Here is a 17,114-nt window from a genome sequence, read left to right on the forward strand (position 1 = left end):
AGAAGAACTTAAGTATGAAGTTTTTATTTCATATATGTTAAAAGTTACTGTCAAGGACAAGTTCCTATCTGATGTAACCTATGAAAATTAAGGGTTACATTCCTAACATTAATCAGCTCTAACCAATCAAGAGGCACACTTTTGTCAAACAAAAAGTAAACGAATTCAATCTATCAACAAACAAAAAGGAAAAGCAGACCAAATAAATATCTTTGCCAGAGGTAATACAGATAAAAATTACAAAAGTAATAACACCAGGTAACAAACCATTAAGATAAATTCATTCATACTATCCACAAATAAAATAATAGTACAGTAAAGGATTTTCTATGATATTAAAAGATAAGGACACGTACACTAAATCAAAACCATACCTTTTTAAGGCCATGAAGCATAGCATATAAAGATGCAATCTGTCCAATGTCATTGCTAACAGTAAATAATAAACTTCTTGCAATATCAGCCTCATTAAAACCTGTGGAATAAAAGCATAAATTTCTAAGACCAACATAAAAAAGAAGATAGAATGTAAAATTTCAAGTAATGTAGTATTTCCTTATCTGTACAAGCAAATTTGTTCTATGATTAAGTTAACTGCCTAAAAATATGTGATGTTTATAGTTATTGCTATATATAAAATAATAGCAAATTACTAAAGTTCCACAATAAAATGTTCACATACAGTATTCTTACTAATCTCAAGACATAACCCATCCTAACTGGTTCCCCACACCGTTTGTTGAGTATCAGAACTATCCCCTAAAGGCATTTTAGATGGCTGACTAGCATCAGAAAAATTAGATATCAGAAAAATGTGCAAAACGGGAGTGATCTGCATTTTTTCTAGAATACAAATCCAGAGCCTTCAATAAGGATAATATTCTTTGACAAAGCCAGGGAACTAATTAATACTGTTAAACAAGCATTTCGGAGTTATAGACTGGTTTGAGGTGGATATAAAAAAAAAAAATTGAGTTTGTATTATAGGCAAAATACAAATCACTTTTCAGATTGGTGATTTGTTCCAAAGATTCAAACATTCATATTTGATATGGATATCACTACTTAAGTAGGAGGTACTGTCAATGAATAGACTGACGTGCTCATCCCTACCTGTAGAAGTGTAGTATTCCAGCTGACATATGAGAGAAGAGTATGAATGCCTTTTAAACTGGTGTATGACATGATTTAAGTGGGTTTAGTCAATTGCCAGTATTAAAGCCTTCTTTATGTAAACCAAAACTCTAGAGAAGATTTATGTAGAGTTTGAAAGAGGGTAGAATATGTCATGAATTTCCAGACATATACTTAACCATCCACAGCATTTCATTGAACAGAGAACAAGTCAATTTTTTTCATCATATATGACTAGGAAAAAGATCAATATCCCCACTTTTTTTTATTTATTAAAGACAATATTTCCACCCAAATGAGTTAAACTCAACAGAGCTGGACAGAAAAAAATCAGGAAGAAATTAAAAAAAAAAAAGAATCACAAAATTACATCTAAGTGACAAAAATATAAATTAGGGATAAAAAATTACTATGATGAAAATAGGTAGGTTTCCTCAAAAGCTATACAGTACTGATTGCCTCTGAGTGATATCGCATGCCTTCTGAATGTCAAAATATACGGCTATTGTGATTTGCTTTCATTGAAAACCTGTATTCATGTAATTTTCAAAGGGTGAAAGAGAGCCCTAAGAGGATTATTACATTTGTGGGCCAAATTTTTGAAGGTGATAAAATGTCAATATGAAGTAAACACCAATTCAGTCTTTAATTTATCCCTTTCCATAATTTGCAAATAAATTTAGTCTGTGATTGCTTGAAATACTGGGATCTTTCTCTGACTTAGCAACTGGTATTACTCTTGCATGTTTCCATGCTTTTGAAAATATACATTTGGTCCAAATATCACAAATTTTAAGTAATTTGTATTTTTCCTAACATACTTACCGAGAACTACTTTCTTAGGAGGTACCTGGAATCTCCTCTCAACCAACCAGAGTTTTGTGTAGTCTACCCTACTTCCGTTTTCTGTGGGGACTAACTCAGACGTAAGGAGAACGTGCCTTGAGGGTAGTCCTGAGCTAAGTCGGCGATAGCTTGGGTCTCGCTCGTCAGTAAGTTCCTGGATGGTACTAAAGGTCTTCAAGGGCAGTAAGGCACTCGGGGAAGGTAGGGAGGGCCATTACCCTAAAGTAGTTCTCGGTAAGTATGTTAGGAAAAATGGTATTTTGATTATAAAATAAATTTTTGAATATACTTACCCGGTGAATATATAATAGCTGACGTCTCCGACGGCTCGACAGATTCCAAAAACTCGCGAGCGATCGCCATGAAGGTTGCGGGTGTGCCCACCAGCGCCGACTATCGGCCAGATACCGCATATACATGTAAACAGCCTCAGTTCTTCTCATTCCGCTGGGTCTCTATCGGGGAGGAAGGGAGGGCCTATAATTTATATATTCACCGGGTAAGTATATTCAAAAATTTATTTTATAATCAAAATATCATTTTTAAATATTAAACTTAGCCGGTGAATATATAATAGCTGATTCACACCCATGGTGGTGGGTAGAGACCAGTATTAATACAATATAGGCGTATATGCTTAGAGTTTTTGAGTTATATCATAACAAAACCCAAATAAATATAGGTACCTGGTAAGGAAGCTGACTCTGACGATTACTCTGCCTTATTAGTCCGCTTTCCTCACGAAGCCCAGCCATCCTCTCAGGATGCTGAAAGACTCCCAGGAGCTGTTGTATCCAGGGCGACAACCCATACAACAGGACCTCATCAAAACCCTTAATCTGGGCGCTCTCAAGAAATGACATTTGATCACCCGCCAAATCAAAAAGGATGCGAAAGGCTTCTTAGCCTTCCGTACAACCCAAAACAAGATTAAAAACATTTCAAGAGAAGATTAAAAGGATATTGGAATTAAGGGAATGTAGTGGTAGAACCCTCACCCACTACTGCACTCGCTGCAACGAATGGACCCAGTGTGTAGCAGTCCTCATAAAGAGTCTGGACGTCTTTTAAGTAAAATGAAGCGAACACCGACTTGCTCCTCCAAAAGGTCGCGTCCATAATACTTCGTAGAGATCTGTTTTGCCTAAAGGCCACGGAAGTTGCTATAGCTCTTACTTCGTGCGTCTTGACCTTAAGCAAGCAACAATCTTTTTCACTCAAGTGAGAATGAGCCTCTCGGATTAAAAATCTAATAAAATACGATAAAGCATTTTTAGACATAGGCAATGAAGGCTTCTTAACTGAGCACCACAAGGCCTGAGATCCACCTCGTAAGGATTTTGTACAAGCTAAATAAAACTTAAGAGCTCTGACTGGACACAGTACTCTTTCAAGCTCGTTGCCTACGATCTCTGACAGGCAAGGTATATCAAACGACTTAGGCCAAGGACGAGAAGGCAGTTCATTTTTGGCCAAGAAACCAAGCTGAAGCGAACATGTGGCTTTATCTGTAGAAAAGCCGATGTTCCTACTGAAGGCATGGATCTCACTGACCCTTTTAGCCGAAGCCAAGCACACTAAGAAAAGCGACTTGAGGGTGAGATCCTTCAGGGAGGCTGAATGTAATGGCTCAAACCTGTCGGACATTAGGAACCTTAGGACCACGTCTAAGTTCCATCCAGGAGTTGCCATACGACGCTCCTTAGAGGTCTCGAAGGACTTAAGGAGATCTTGGAGATCTTTATTATTGGACAGATCTAAGCCTCTATGTCTGAACACAGAAGCCAACATGCTCCTGTAGCCCTTAATAGTGGGAGCAGAGAGGGAGTGAACATTTCTCAGATGCAGGAGAAAGTCTGCAATTTGGGCTACAGAGGTACTGGAAGAGGAAATGGATGATGACTTGCACCAGTCTCTAAAGACTTCCCACTTCGACTGGTAGAACTTGATGGTAGATGCTCTCCTAGCTCTCGCAATCGCTCTGGCTGCCTCCTTCGAAAATCCTCGAGCTCTTGAGAGTCTTTCGATAGTCTGAAGGCAGTCAGACGAAGCGCGGGGAGGCTTTGATGAAGACTCCTTACGTGGGGCTGCCGTAAGAGATCCATCCTTAAAGGTAGACTCCTTGGAACGTCTACCAGCCATTGAAGTACCTATGTGAACCACTCTCGCGGGCCAGAGTGGAGCAACCAATGTCAACCTGGTCCCTTCGTGAGAGGTGAACTTCTGCAGCACCTTGTTTAGGATCTTAAAAGGTGGAAAGGCATAAACGTCCAGGTGAGACCAGTCCAGCAGGAAAGCGTCTATGTGGGTTGCCTCTGGATCTGGAACTGGAAAGCAGTAAGTCGAGAGCCTCTTTGTCAGAGAAGTCGCAAAAAGATCTATGGTGGGTTGACCCCATGTCATCCATAGCTTCTCGCACACAGTCTTATGCAACGTCCACTCCATGGAGATGACTAGTCCTCTTCTGCTGAGGCCGTCCGCCAAGACATTCATTTTCCTTGCACAAATCTCGCCAAAGGAGAGATGTTACTTGCCTTAAATGGAGTTCCTTCTGATCCGTGGATCAAAGACCCGAGCATTCCAGACTGTCCAGTGGAGCTCCCTAACCCAAATTCGATGCATCTGAAAACAACACATGGTTTGGGTTCTTGATCGCAAGAGAAAGACCTTCTCGAAGTCTGATGTTGCTGTCCCACCAAGTCAGACATGTCTAGACTGAGTTGGAGATTGGGAAAGAGATACTCTCTAAGCCCTTCTCCTTGTTCCAATGGTTTAGGTGAAATTGGAGAGGGCATAGGTTGAGTCTCCCCAGAGAGATAAACTACTCCAGCGATGAAAGAGTTCCCACGAGGCTAGATCAAACTCTTACAGAGCAACTGTTTTTCTCTTGCAAGTGAAGGACTTTTAACAGAGCTTGTTCCATTCTTGCGGGAGACGAAAAGGCCCGAAAAATCAGACACTGTATCTCCATTCCCAAATAAAGAATAGTCTGGGATGGGGTACTGTAAGTTACGACTTCTCTACGTTCACTATGAGACCTAGCTCCTTGGTTAGGTCTAATGTCCATTAGAGGCTCTCCAGACAGCGATATAATGACGACGCCCTGATTAGCCAGTCGTCAAAATAAAGGGAGGCTCTGAATCCTCAAAAAATGTAGAAAGCTTGCTACATTTTGCAAGGGCCTTGTAAAACAAGAGGAGCAGGAATGAGGTCGAAGTACAGTGCTCGACATTGGTACATTACTTTCCCGTCCACAAACCTCAGATGTTGTTGAAAGTTTGGATGAATCGGGATGTGGAAGTATGCATCCTGAAGGTCAAGAGAGACCATCCAGTCGCCTTCCCTTAATGCTGCCAAGACAGATTTGGTAGTCTTCATCGTGAAGTTTGTCTTGACAATGAACACATTGAGCGCACTTACATCTTAAGTACTCCTGCAGTGAACGTGGCTGCCAGATCATTGGAGCCATCCCTGATAGCCTTGTTCCTGCAGAGAACGTGGCTGTCAGGTCATTGGAGCCATCCCTGATAGCCTTGTTTATGCATGACATAATTGTACAGCAAAACTTCAAACGCTCGAAAAAACTCCTAACAGGAGATGGTCTAGCTCTGAAGCCGACCATAAAATCTTGGAGCGTCTCATGGCCAGGCGACGGGGAGAGTCTATGAGGCTTGAGAAGTCTCCCTGGGCAGAGGCAGGAACTCCCAAGCCGAGAACTTCTCCCGTGTCATACCAGACGCTCGCTCTATAAGCCAGTTTAAAAGGAGGGAAAGCAAAGGCTGTCTCCCCCAAACTCCTCCTGGTGATCAACCAGTCGCCTAGCAAACGTAAAGCTCTCTTAGAAGAGCGAGAGAGCACTAGCTTAGAAAATAACGGCTTCGAAGTAGCTAGGCCTAGTGTAAACTCTGACGAAGGCGAACGAGGAGCAGCAGTTACAAAATGGTCCGGACAAAGATCCTTAAAAATCAGCATGATTTTTTTAAAGTCCATAGAGGGCTGAGCAGCTTTAGGCTCCTCTCCGTCTGACAAAGTCCCCAAAGGAATATCAGTAGGAGGGGTATCAGCAACTTCCTCATCTGAAGGAACCTCGTCCGACAATTGCCGAGTCTCATGAAAAGGAGAGACCTGCCACGGTGGCAATGCTTGACAGGCAAAGTCCAAACGCAAAGGAGCAGCAGTAGCAGTCAAGGAAGCGACGTCATGTCGCTGCTGAAAGGACTGACCAGCAACAACAACAGGAGTTGATGGACTCTCGACGTCAAGTCGAGACTGCCTTGACTGCCTAGACTGAGCAGTCAAAACAACCCTTGACTGCGGTGCTTGACGCTCAACGTCAAAACAAGGCAACTGAGCTGGTTGGCGAACGTCCTGAATGTCAACACGAGGCTGCGGCAGCGGCTGAACGTCAACACGAGGCTGCGGCAGCGGCTGAAAGTCAACACGGGACTGCAGCGAGTGAGGATCCAAGTCACGTGACTGACGTGACAAACTACCGACATCACGTTTCATAACGTCAAAAGGACGAGTAAATGCTCGTTTGGGCGGCTGACGGCCAGAGTCTCGTTTAGCGTAACGGCGACTCGAAAGCGAAGGTTCATCGTGAACCTGCTCAACGTCATACTTCTCCATATGGGAGGCAAGCTTAGTCTGCATGTCCTACAGGACAACCCATTTAGGATCAACGGGAGTCGGAACGGGCCGAGACGACAGTAACGTCTGTGATGGCAAAACATTGCCTTTACCGTGACCCTCAGACCCCGTGTTACGCTTGCGTTTAATAGGCGAACCGTCTTCCGACGACTGCAAAGGGTCAGAGCTGTCCCCATGGCTACAGCCAGGACGCTGGACCTGTCCTGAAGGGACTGACTTTCGCTTAAAGGGTCTAGAAACCTTGCGCCAGGGTTTCTTTTGCGAAAAGTCTTCGGATGACGAGGAGAAACTTCGTCTCTCCTGTCTTATGGCAAGGACGTGCTTGTCGAGCAACGTCTGATACCTTTGAGGGAACGTCTGTTCGTTGGTTTACACTCCTCACTCCCTTAGGTCCTACGACATTCCTTCTCCCTGGTGCATGGGAGCCTGAAAGAGGTCTCGGACTAGGCAAGTGACAAGCACGAACAAACGAACCCTCCGCAACACAGCACATGCTTTCTAGCACTCACTTCACTGATATCGTATTTTTCAATAATTTCACATTAGGCATGAATAAAACTGATATCTACCTGAAGCACGCAATTCTCCCTTACATCAAAAGGTTATAATTGCGAAATGAGTCGTATAATGTAAGCACATTAGTACAAAATGAAACAAACATGCAAAAATCAAAAAAACATATACATATATATCGAATAAAACGGAAATATATAAAGTTAAAAAGGATCAGTGACTGGGGAGGAGACTAAACTCTAGTTCATTAAAGACTACGTTTTCAATCTCTCACCGTACAGTGCCTTGGGACGAGAATAAAAACTAAAAACGTTTTATCCTTTCTCCCCGTACAGAGACTTGGGACGAGAGTAAAAAACTGAATTGAGAACAACGTTACTCGCTCCCAAACTCCTTACTTGGGACGAGAATAAAGATCGGATCGTTCTCTCTTTCTCTCTCTCTCTCCGTCTCTCTCTCTCTCTCTCTTGTCACACACAAGAGAATTGCCCACTCAACCTTCGTCAATAAACAGGTTATTTGACCAAAGGAAAAAACTGAAAGGACTAAGAAATTGAAAATTAACTAGTTCCTTTAAATTAGTATTCAAAACACTTCAGTTTGAAAGAAGAATGAACAAAACGTCAAAATCGATTTACTCTTTCTGCAAAGTGAAACCGTGATTCTCTCTTTCTCTATCGTAACGATAGAGCGCAAACTGCGTAGCATAAATAAACCAAACGTTAGTTCATCTTTGAAAAAACAGCACGAAGACTATTCAAAGAATATCTTTCTTAAAATATTTTCTAAAAAATATTCATTTCATAACTCTTACAGAGCAAATGATTTAAACTTAACGAAAATAAAAGTTGAATGGGCTCAACGTTGTTTAACTTCGGTTTCCAAGTTAGGACCACCTACATATCGGACTAGGGGAGGAATAGGTAAAGGCCGCATATAAACAAAACATAAAATTTATCTTGATGTTTAGTATAGATGGAAAGCTAATCGAAGAGGCCTAATAAAGGCGGGTGAGATATAAAATATATAGAGGAAAATCTATAATTATCAACAATAATTTATAACGTGATAAAATAATTACTAAAAGCCTAAAAACACACTTCCGTACACTGAGGGAAGGGTCAGCCATCTTTACTCTATGGAAAAACCAGAGATAAAAAAGCAAGGGCAAAACCCTTTTACTCTCCTTTCAAAAGCATTTCTTTTGAAGATAGTATTGAATAATCCAACACGGCGAAAGCAATAAAACCAAAACCAAGTACTTCACCAATTCGGTAGAAAACTCAAGGTCATAAAGCGAGTGGAATCGACTTGTCGATGAAACCGACAGAGAAGAACTGAGGCTGTTTACATGTATATGCGGTATCTGGCCGATAGTCGGCGCTGGTGGGCACACCCGCAACCTTCATGGCGATCGCTCGCGAGTTTTTGGAATCTGTCGAGCCGTCGGAGACATCAGCTATTATATATTCACCGGCTAAGTTTAATATTTAAAAATACAAATTACTTAAAATTTGTGATTTGTTCCAACACAGAGACTTACCTCAAACTACTTTCTTAGGAGACTTACACTTTAGGAGGTGGGAGTGTCTACCTGAACTTCAGACCAAGCTAACCGGACGTCCAGGAACCTAGATGTGAACTAGGTTGCAAAATATATACGGAAAACGAAACGTAGGGAAAACTACACAAAGAGCTCATGTTAGTGTCTAAGTACTTACCCTTTAAAAAATTCCATGATGCTGAATCCTGTGGCGAAGTTGTTGAGACGTGCCTTCTTCGGGTTGTATGTGGGGTTATCTCCGAGCAGGGAAAGGAAAAAAGGGACAAGGGTGAAAGGGAACGAACCTGTGTCTCTTGGATTTGCTATCCACGATTGTACCTGGGGCTTCACCGTTAAATTGCTTGGAGCGCGGAGATGACTGTCCCAATAGAGAAACCGTCTAAAGACCTCCTCGAGCAATCCTCGAGGTAATGCGTTGTGAAGGTCGACTGGTTCGACCAGGTGCCTGCTCTAAGGATCTGGCCCACAGCCATGTTCCTCTCAAAAGCCAGAGAAGTACTTAGACCCCTAATGTCATGGGGCCTGGGATTACTTGGCAGGGACAGTCCCTCATCATTATAGAGCCTGACAATAACCTGTCCCAGCCAATAGGAGATGGTATTCTTAGATACCTGCTTTTTCTTTACACCCTTAGAGACAAAAAGATTTTTGATACAAGGGCGGAGATGGGCAGTCCTCTCAAGGTATTTTCTCACGGCACGGACGGGGCACAACTTCAAATCTTCTGGATTCCCTGTCCTAGGAATAGCCGGCATTGAAAAGCCCTCGAACTTAGGGTCCCAGACCGCTGGATTCTGTGTCTTTGCTACGAAAGAAGGGACGAACTTGAGGGAGATCGCCCTCCACCCCTTCGAATGAAAGATGTCGTAAGACAACCCATGGATCTGTCCTACTCTCTTAGCAGAGCCCAAGGCCAACAAGAAGACCGTCTTGAGAGTGAGATCCCTGTCCACTATGTCCTTCAGGGGTTCGACGGCGGACCACTTAACATTTTCAATACCCTTGCCACGTCCCACTGCGGCACCCTGGAGGCCTGCGGAGGGCAAGCTTGTTCGAAGCTCCTGATGAGCATAGATATGTGCCTAGAGGCACCCAGATCAATGCCCTTCAGAAGGAAGACTTGGCCCAGGGCTGCACGGACTCCTTTGATGGCCGGAATTGACATGCCCACTTCGTCTCTGAGATGCACTAGAAAATCCACAATATCTGGGACCGAGGCTTTGAGAGGCTTGATGTTCTTTGACACCATTTCGTAAAAGTAGCCCATTTTGCTTGGTAGACCGCTCCTGAAGACCGTCTCAGATAACGTGACATCTTCTCTGCTGATTGGCCTTGATTTTAGTGCTGCCTTTGACCGTGTTAATCATGAGGCCCTTGTTTTCAAACTGAAACAGTTGGGAGTGGGTGGGTCGTTTCTTAGCATTATTATTGATTTTTTAAGAAGTAGATCTCAAAGAGTAGTTGTTGATGGGCACCATAGTGAGTATAGGAATGTGATATCCGGTGTTCCACAGGGTAGTGTTCTTGGCCCATTACTTTTCATACTATAGACACATGACATGTGGTTTGGCCTAGAAAATAAGCTTGTTGCATATGCAGATGATGCTACTCTCTTTGCATCAATTCCATCCCCTGAATGTAGACCTGGGGTTGGTGAATCCCTTAATAGAGATTTAGCTAAAATTAGTGCATGGTGCAAGTTATGGGGTATGAAGTTGAATCCTAACAAAACTCAAAGTATGATTGTAAGTAGGTCAAGGACGGTGGCTCCTCAACATACGGATCTCAGTATTGATAATGTTTTTTTAAATTTGTATGACTCTTTCAAAATTTTAGGTGTGATTCTCGACAGCAAATTTACTTTTGAGAAACATATAAGGTCTGTGTCTTCTTCAATTGCACAAAAAATTGGCTTATTGAGAAAGTCTTTTAAGATATTCGGTGATCAATCTATTCTGAAGAAGTGTTTTAATTCTTTTATTCTACCTTGTTTTGAGTATTGTTCTCCTGTCTGGTCTTCAGCTGCTGATTCTCATCTCAATTTGTTGGACAGAAACTTACGGTCTATTAAATTTCTTATTCCTGATCTAGATATTAATCTCTGGCACCGTCGTTCAATTAGTTCATTATGCATGTTGCATAAGATTTTTCATAACTCTGACCATCCTTTACATTCAGATCTCCCTGGACAATTCTATCCTGTTCGTAATACTAGGCTGGCAGTTAATTCTAATAGCCAGGCCTTTTCCATCATAAGACTCAATACTACGCAGTACTCTAGAAGTTTTATTCCAGCTGTTACCAAGTTGTGGAATGATCTTCCTAATTGGGTTGTTGAATCAGTAGAACTTCAAAAGTTCAAAGTTGGAGCAAATGCTTTTTTGTTGACCAGGCGGACATGAGTCTTTTTACAGTTTATATATGACATATTTGTTTTTGACGTTGTTAATAGTTTGTATATGACATATCTGTTATGACGTTGTTACTTATTTTAGAATGATTTATTGTTAATTTGTTCTCTTCAGTTATTTATTTCCTTATTTCCTTTCCTCACTGGGCTATTTTTCCCTATTGGAGCCCCTGGGCTTATAGCATCTTGCTTTTCCAATTAGGGTTGTAGCTTGGATAGTAATAATAATAATAATAATAATACCTGTTGAATACCCTTCCTTCCTCAGGAGCAGCTTGATAGTCTCCAGGCGTGAAGGCGAAGAGACTCAGGTTTGTCGTGGAACCTTTGGAAGTGTGGCTGCCGTAGAAGATCTGGCCTGTCAGGAAGAGGCCACGGGGGAAGACATGCCAGGTCCCTTAGATCTGCGAACCACTCCCTCTCCGGCCACCAGGGCGCTACCAAAGTCATCTTTAAGTTTCGAGCCGTCCGTACTCTGTTGAGCACTTGCCTGATCAATGCAAAGCGTACACGTCGAGGTTGTCCCATTTGTGTTGAAAAGCATCTTCCAACGCCGCCTTTGGGTCTGGGACAGGAGAACAAAATACGGGGAGTTGTGCGTTCAGTCTGGTTGCAAAGAGATCCATCACCGGCGAGCCCCATTATTGAATGATGAGTCTGGCTACTTCTGGGAGGAGGGACCACTCTGTTCCCACTACTTGTCCCATCCTGCTGAGCCCGTCGGCTAGGACGTTCTTTTTGCCTGGAATGAACCTTGCTGAAATCACGATCTGTTCCGACTCTGCCCAATCCAGGATCTCCAAAGCAAGATCGCACAACTCCTTCGATTTTAGACCTCCGTGTTTCTTTATGTACGCTACTACAGTGGCGTTGTCGCACATCAACGCCACTGTGTTTCCCCTCAGAAGATCTACGAACTGTAGACAAGCTTCTTGGACTGCCTTCATCTCTAGGACGTTGATGTGCTGACCTTTCTCCTCGTCCGTCCAAGTTCCTCTCGTTGTCTCGTTGAGGAGATGTGCGCCCCACCCCTCTTTGGAGGCGTCTGTGAACAGAAGCATCTCGGGAGGCTCGGTTGCGAAGGGCATCCCCTTGAGGGTATTCGACCGACACAGCCACCACTCCAGGGAGTGTATTGTCTCCGGCAGGACGGGAATTAATTTGTAGGGCGAGTCCACTTGGTTCCAGAGCCCTTTCAGGTTCCATTGGATGCTCCTGAGTCTGAGCCTCCCTTGGGGAACGAGTTTCTCCAATGACACTAGGTGCCCTATTAACCTTTGCCAGTCTTTGGCTCTCCTGGGTTGCCTCGATAGGAAAGGCAGGAGGATCCGTTCCTCAGACGGAAAGGCCCTCACTAATTGGGAGTCCAGCACCATCCCCAAGTAGGTCATCCTGGTGGAGGGAGACAGATTCGATTTCTCCAGGTTGATCGTGATACCCAGATCCTTGCAGAATTGAATTAGTTTTACTCCTTGCTCCTTCAAAACTTCCTCTGAGGAGGAAAGGAGTAACCAGTCGTCCAGGTATCGAATGAGGCGAATACCCCGCTCGTGAGCCCACACAGAAACTGTCGTGAAGACTCTCGTGAATACCTGGGGAGCTGTTGACAAACCGAAGCAGAGGGTCTTGAACTGCAGGATCTGGGAACCCCACTTCACCCGGAGAAACTTCCTGCTTGAGGGGTGGATCGGGATTTGAAAGGATGCGTCCTTGAGGTCTATGGACATCATGTAGTCCCCTTCCCTCAAGGACTACAAGACCGACTTCGGGGTGTCCATTTTGAAGTCCGTCTTGCAAACAAACTTGTTGAGGCTGACAGGTCTATCACCGGTCTCCAACCCCCTGTCGCTTTCTCCACCAGAAAAAGACGACTGTAGAAGCCTGGGCCCAAATGTAGGACCACTTCCACCGCACCTTTCTCCAACATAGTGGAAACTTTCTCCTGAAGGGCCACCCTCTTCAAGGGGTCCTTGGGTGCTAGCCACTCCGCCAGGCTGGCTGGGATCAAAGGTGGAGGTTCTGTTAGGAACGGGAGTCTGTACCCTTCCTTCAGTACGGATACTGTCCAGGGCTCCGCACCGTGGGCCCTCCATGCTTGCCAAAAATGTCTGAGGCACCCCCCAACCTGAGGCTTGGGCAGGAGTAGGGGGCCTCCCACTCTATCTCCTTCTGGAGGAGCGGCCTGAACGCCCTCTCCTGGACGCTGAGTAGGCCGTCCTAAAAGAGGCAGACGCTGCTGGGGCTCCTCTACGGGGGGGCTGCGGTGGTTGAGCCCAAGAGGTAGATGAAGCGTCTCTCCTCGTCTGGTTAGGAGAGGCATGAGAAGTAGAGGGGCCATCCGATCTCGTCCTCCTGTAAGTGGGCCTCCTCACGGAGTGGGGTCTGGGTGCACCCATTTCCTTCCTTTTCAAGACCTTTTCCATGATCTCCTCCAGCTGTTTCAACGAAAACAGGGAGTCACCCCACACAGGCAGGCTCCTCAAAGCCCTTGCCTCTCTGTCATGGATTTTGCGGGAAAGCTTGGCTAAGACCGTATCCCTTTTCCTAAGCACCCAGTTGGCTGACAGGGCAAGAGACTGGAAAGTAAGGAACTTTAAGGTCTTTCCCCAGGAGATGATGAGTTCCTTCAGGAGGTCTTGGTTCGCAGGGTCTGTCAAGTCGTAGGTGGCTTGAACACCTACCAGAGTGGAGGCCCACCAGTCCAACCAGGAGGCGACGTGGACTAAGTCCTTGGACATCTCCTCCATCATCGAAGCCTCCGACTGTGAAAAACAAATCGCGGCTGATGCGGCTCTGTCCTTCGGGGCACCCTGACTCAACACTTCAAGGGAAGACTCCATTTTGCAGGCTCCCGGTCGCTGCCCTTCTGGTACATAAAACCTACTCTGGGACCTGAGTCCTTGGAGTAACTTTGAGGAACTCTGGGACTTGGGGGCTTCGGCATTGCCCGCCACAACCTTGTCCACGTGGGCGCGGCCCAGGACCAAATCCCTGGCCACAGGCAGCGCCAGGGATTGTTTCTGCTGCACGGGGGCCTCCATCAGTCGATTAAGGCTGGAACGCCAGGCATCCTCGTCGGCAGGAACAGGTTCCTCGATCCGGCGATGCCTCCGTATAAGACCTATCACCCTCCGATATGCTGAGTCCTTGGTTGGGGAACCTTTACTGTCGCCAGCAACACCCTCCGTCTGAGGCCAAGGTGACGGGCCGACGGGCACCCCCACCCGTCGCTGTGGCTCGGACTCGACGAGCACCTCCCTGTGGTGGAAACAGTCTGTGCCGACGGGAACCTTCGCACTAGACCTGGGTGTCGGGACGGGAATCGCCGTGTCGGCGAGGACTATCGTCCGTAATACGTCTTTGGGCAAAGAGGGCGAGACTTCCGTGGGCTGGCCCGACGGAGGAAGCCGTCCCTGCAAGTCCAAGGGCCGAGTCAACTGTGCTGACCCGACTAGACTGCCCGTCCGAAAACGCGACTCCCCCCGCTGGGCGGGTTAATCCGGAATCTTCGCGGCCTTACGCCGACCTGAAGAGGCCTTCTCGCTCTGTTCCTTGCGAGGGTCATACTTATGCCTGGCAGAGGGCCTCCGTGGAGAACCGTCTCTGGGCCGGCGACTCGGAGAACGCGGAAAGTCGTCGAAGTCCTCGACCCTCCTGCAGGGAACGAAGACCCATTCACCTTTGGGGGACCTACTCCTCCTGTACTTCCTCCTCGGGGACCTGGAACGTCTTCTGCTATACCTTGAACGTGACCTCGAACGGGAGCGCCTGCTCCTGGATCTCTCCGTCCTCCGACGGCGACTCCTCCTCGCTTCACCCTCCGAAGAGACCGATGAGCCGGCCTCCGAAGACCCCGACGATACTGCATAACCCGACCGACGGGCGGGCTCGGGGGCAACGGAGGTCTTCGCGAACTGTTGAGTTCCGGAGGTCGTAGGTTGCAAAAGAGAGTCAGGAACCGCCGACAGAGGGGCTGAAAGGGAGGTCGGCTGCACCACGCTGGGGAACCAGGAATCAAGGCCATCCTCCATCCTCAACGGGGACCTACCTGGGGTTTTCGGGAGCTTCCACCCGAAGAGCTCCCCTACCGTCGAGTCCAACCTATCCTGGACGCCATCAGCTGCTGAGGTACCTGAAACGCAAGCCAAAGACGCGGGCCAAGAGACAGGAACAGTATTACTCCACATGGGGTCATCGGAGGAGACGTGCCCCCAATCACAAGGGCAGAGTCCCCAAGACCCCCAGACAAAGCACTTTCAGGCCCCCCACTAGCCTGTGAAGATTCAGCAACCCCCACATCATGAATATTAGACTCTTGGGGAAGAGCCATCAGCACCTTCCCCGCAACGGACTTACCTCGTCCCCTACCCTGGGTAGGGGAAGAAGGAACAGAAACCTCGTCAGACCTCCCACCTGGCGACGGCAATGGCGAAGAGATGCTCGCCTTCCTGGGGGACCGTTTAGAGGACTTCTTTTTCTTCGTGCTAAAACGCACCCACTGGATCTCACTCCAACTAACACACTCCGGGCACGTATCCGTCGGCGAGCACACTCTACCCCTACAGGAAGAGCAAAGGGAATGCGGGTCAACCTCCGGCTTGGATAGGAACGCTCCACACGACTTCCCGGCTCTAGGACCAGGACAACGGCAGGTCTGCTCCATCACAACACAAAACCACAAGACACAGGAACGCAGGGAAAGGATAAGGAATACACTTGGGGAAGCACAAGGGAATCACGCGAACACGCGAGAACACAAGGGAAAGCACAGAGATACCACGCGGGAACCACGAGTCGGGGACACAAAGGGTCGCAAGAGAATGGAGAGCGACGGGATGGTATCACGACGCGACCAGAGAACTTACTGGCGAGCGAGACCCAAGCTAACGCCGACTTAGCTCAGGACTACCCTCAGGGCACGTTCTCCTTACGCCTGAGTTAGTCCCCACAGAAAACGGAAGTAGGGTAGACTACACAAAACTCTGGTCAGTTGAGAGGAGATTCCAGGTACCTCCTAAGAAAGTAGTTCGAGGTAAGTCTCTGTGTTGGAACAATTGATTATTAAGCTCTTAATAGATAAGCCATAGCCAAAGAGGTTAGAGTTCTTATAATATCAAAATCTATATTATCATTCCCAGAGGCTGTTGAACAACAATTTGATTATGCAAATTCAAGATATCTAGAGTAAATCTCTTATTTGATGGATTGAAAGTTGTCATCCAAATTATCAATACAAGCTTATATTTTCAATATTGCACCCAATAATATTTGAAATTTTCTGAGTACTATGAACTAGTGGTCCATTATGCATTAATGCATGTGTTGGAAGTTTTGATATAATTAACTTTTCTGAATTTCTGCCTTATATTGTGTTGACATATTTTGGCCACAAAATTATCTTTCCTTTTATTGCTTCTTTTACAGATTTAGGAGAAATCTTATTATAATATGCTCTCACTAATTTCTATGGATATTGCATATCAATGCGTTTATTTAATTTTCTAACAATAGAGCCTTGATACTCCCATTTCTAAAACTTTTATTTAAGGTCTCTAATTTTCTTCCAATTGCATGCTTTTTCTTTATCAGCTCTGTTAGTGAGGGGGATAGTTGGTCTACCCCTTGCTACCCAACCCCAGCTAACTAGAGGGGTTGTTTACCTCGCATTATAAGTTTATGCCTCATTTTCCAGAAAGCCAGAACACATCTATAATAAAGAGCAAATGGTTTTATTTGTGAAAGAACAAATGAAAGGCTTGTAATCATATGAAAGGTCACTTAACAACATACCATTTTATCTTATAGAGCACTAAATATTTCACAGCCATCAAGCTAAAACTGTATCCTATATAATAAATATCTTTTAATAGTTCTAGACTTCACAAATACCCCTGAAAGACTATCAATCAGAGAGGTTTCTGAACCCCCCCAAAAAACACAATTAGTATTTCAAGTTATCAACTCAAGTGATTCTCTCGTCAATAACATATGTTAAAA

General features: G+C 45.4%; 1 protein-coding gene across 1 annotated transcript in view; it reads right to left on the bottom strand.

The window, feature by feature from the left end:
* The window catches only part of LOC137630667 (4'-phosphopantetheine phosphatase), a 110,955-nt gene that overhangs the window by 69,849 nt on the left and 23,992 nt on the right, over window positions 1-17,114 (bottom strand). Inside the window, exon 7 of the mRNA XM_068362281.1 lies at window positions 375-475. Coding sequence (XP_068218382.1) covers window positions 375-475 — 101 coding nt within the window. The remainder of the gene's footprint in view (window positions 1-374; window positions 476-17,114) is intronic.

Source organism: Palaemon carinicauda, chromosome 38 (genome assembly GCF_036898095.1).
Source record: "Palaemon carinicauda isolate YSFRI2023 chromosome 38, ASM3689809v2, whole genome shotgun sequence".
Taxonomy (NCBI): Eukaryota; Metazoa; Arthropoda; class Malacostraca; order Decapoda; family Palaemonidae; genus Palaemon; species Palaemon carinicauda.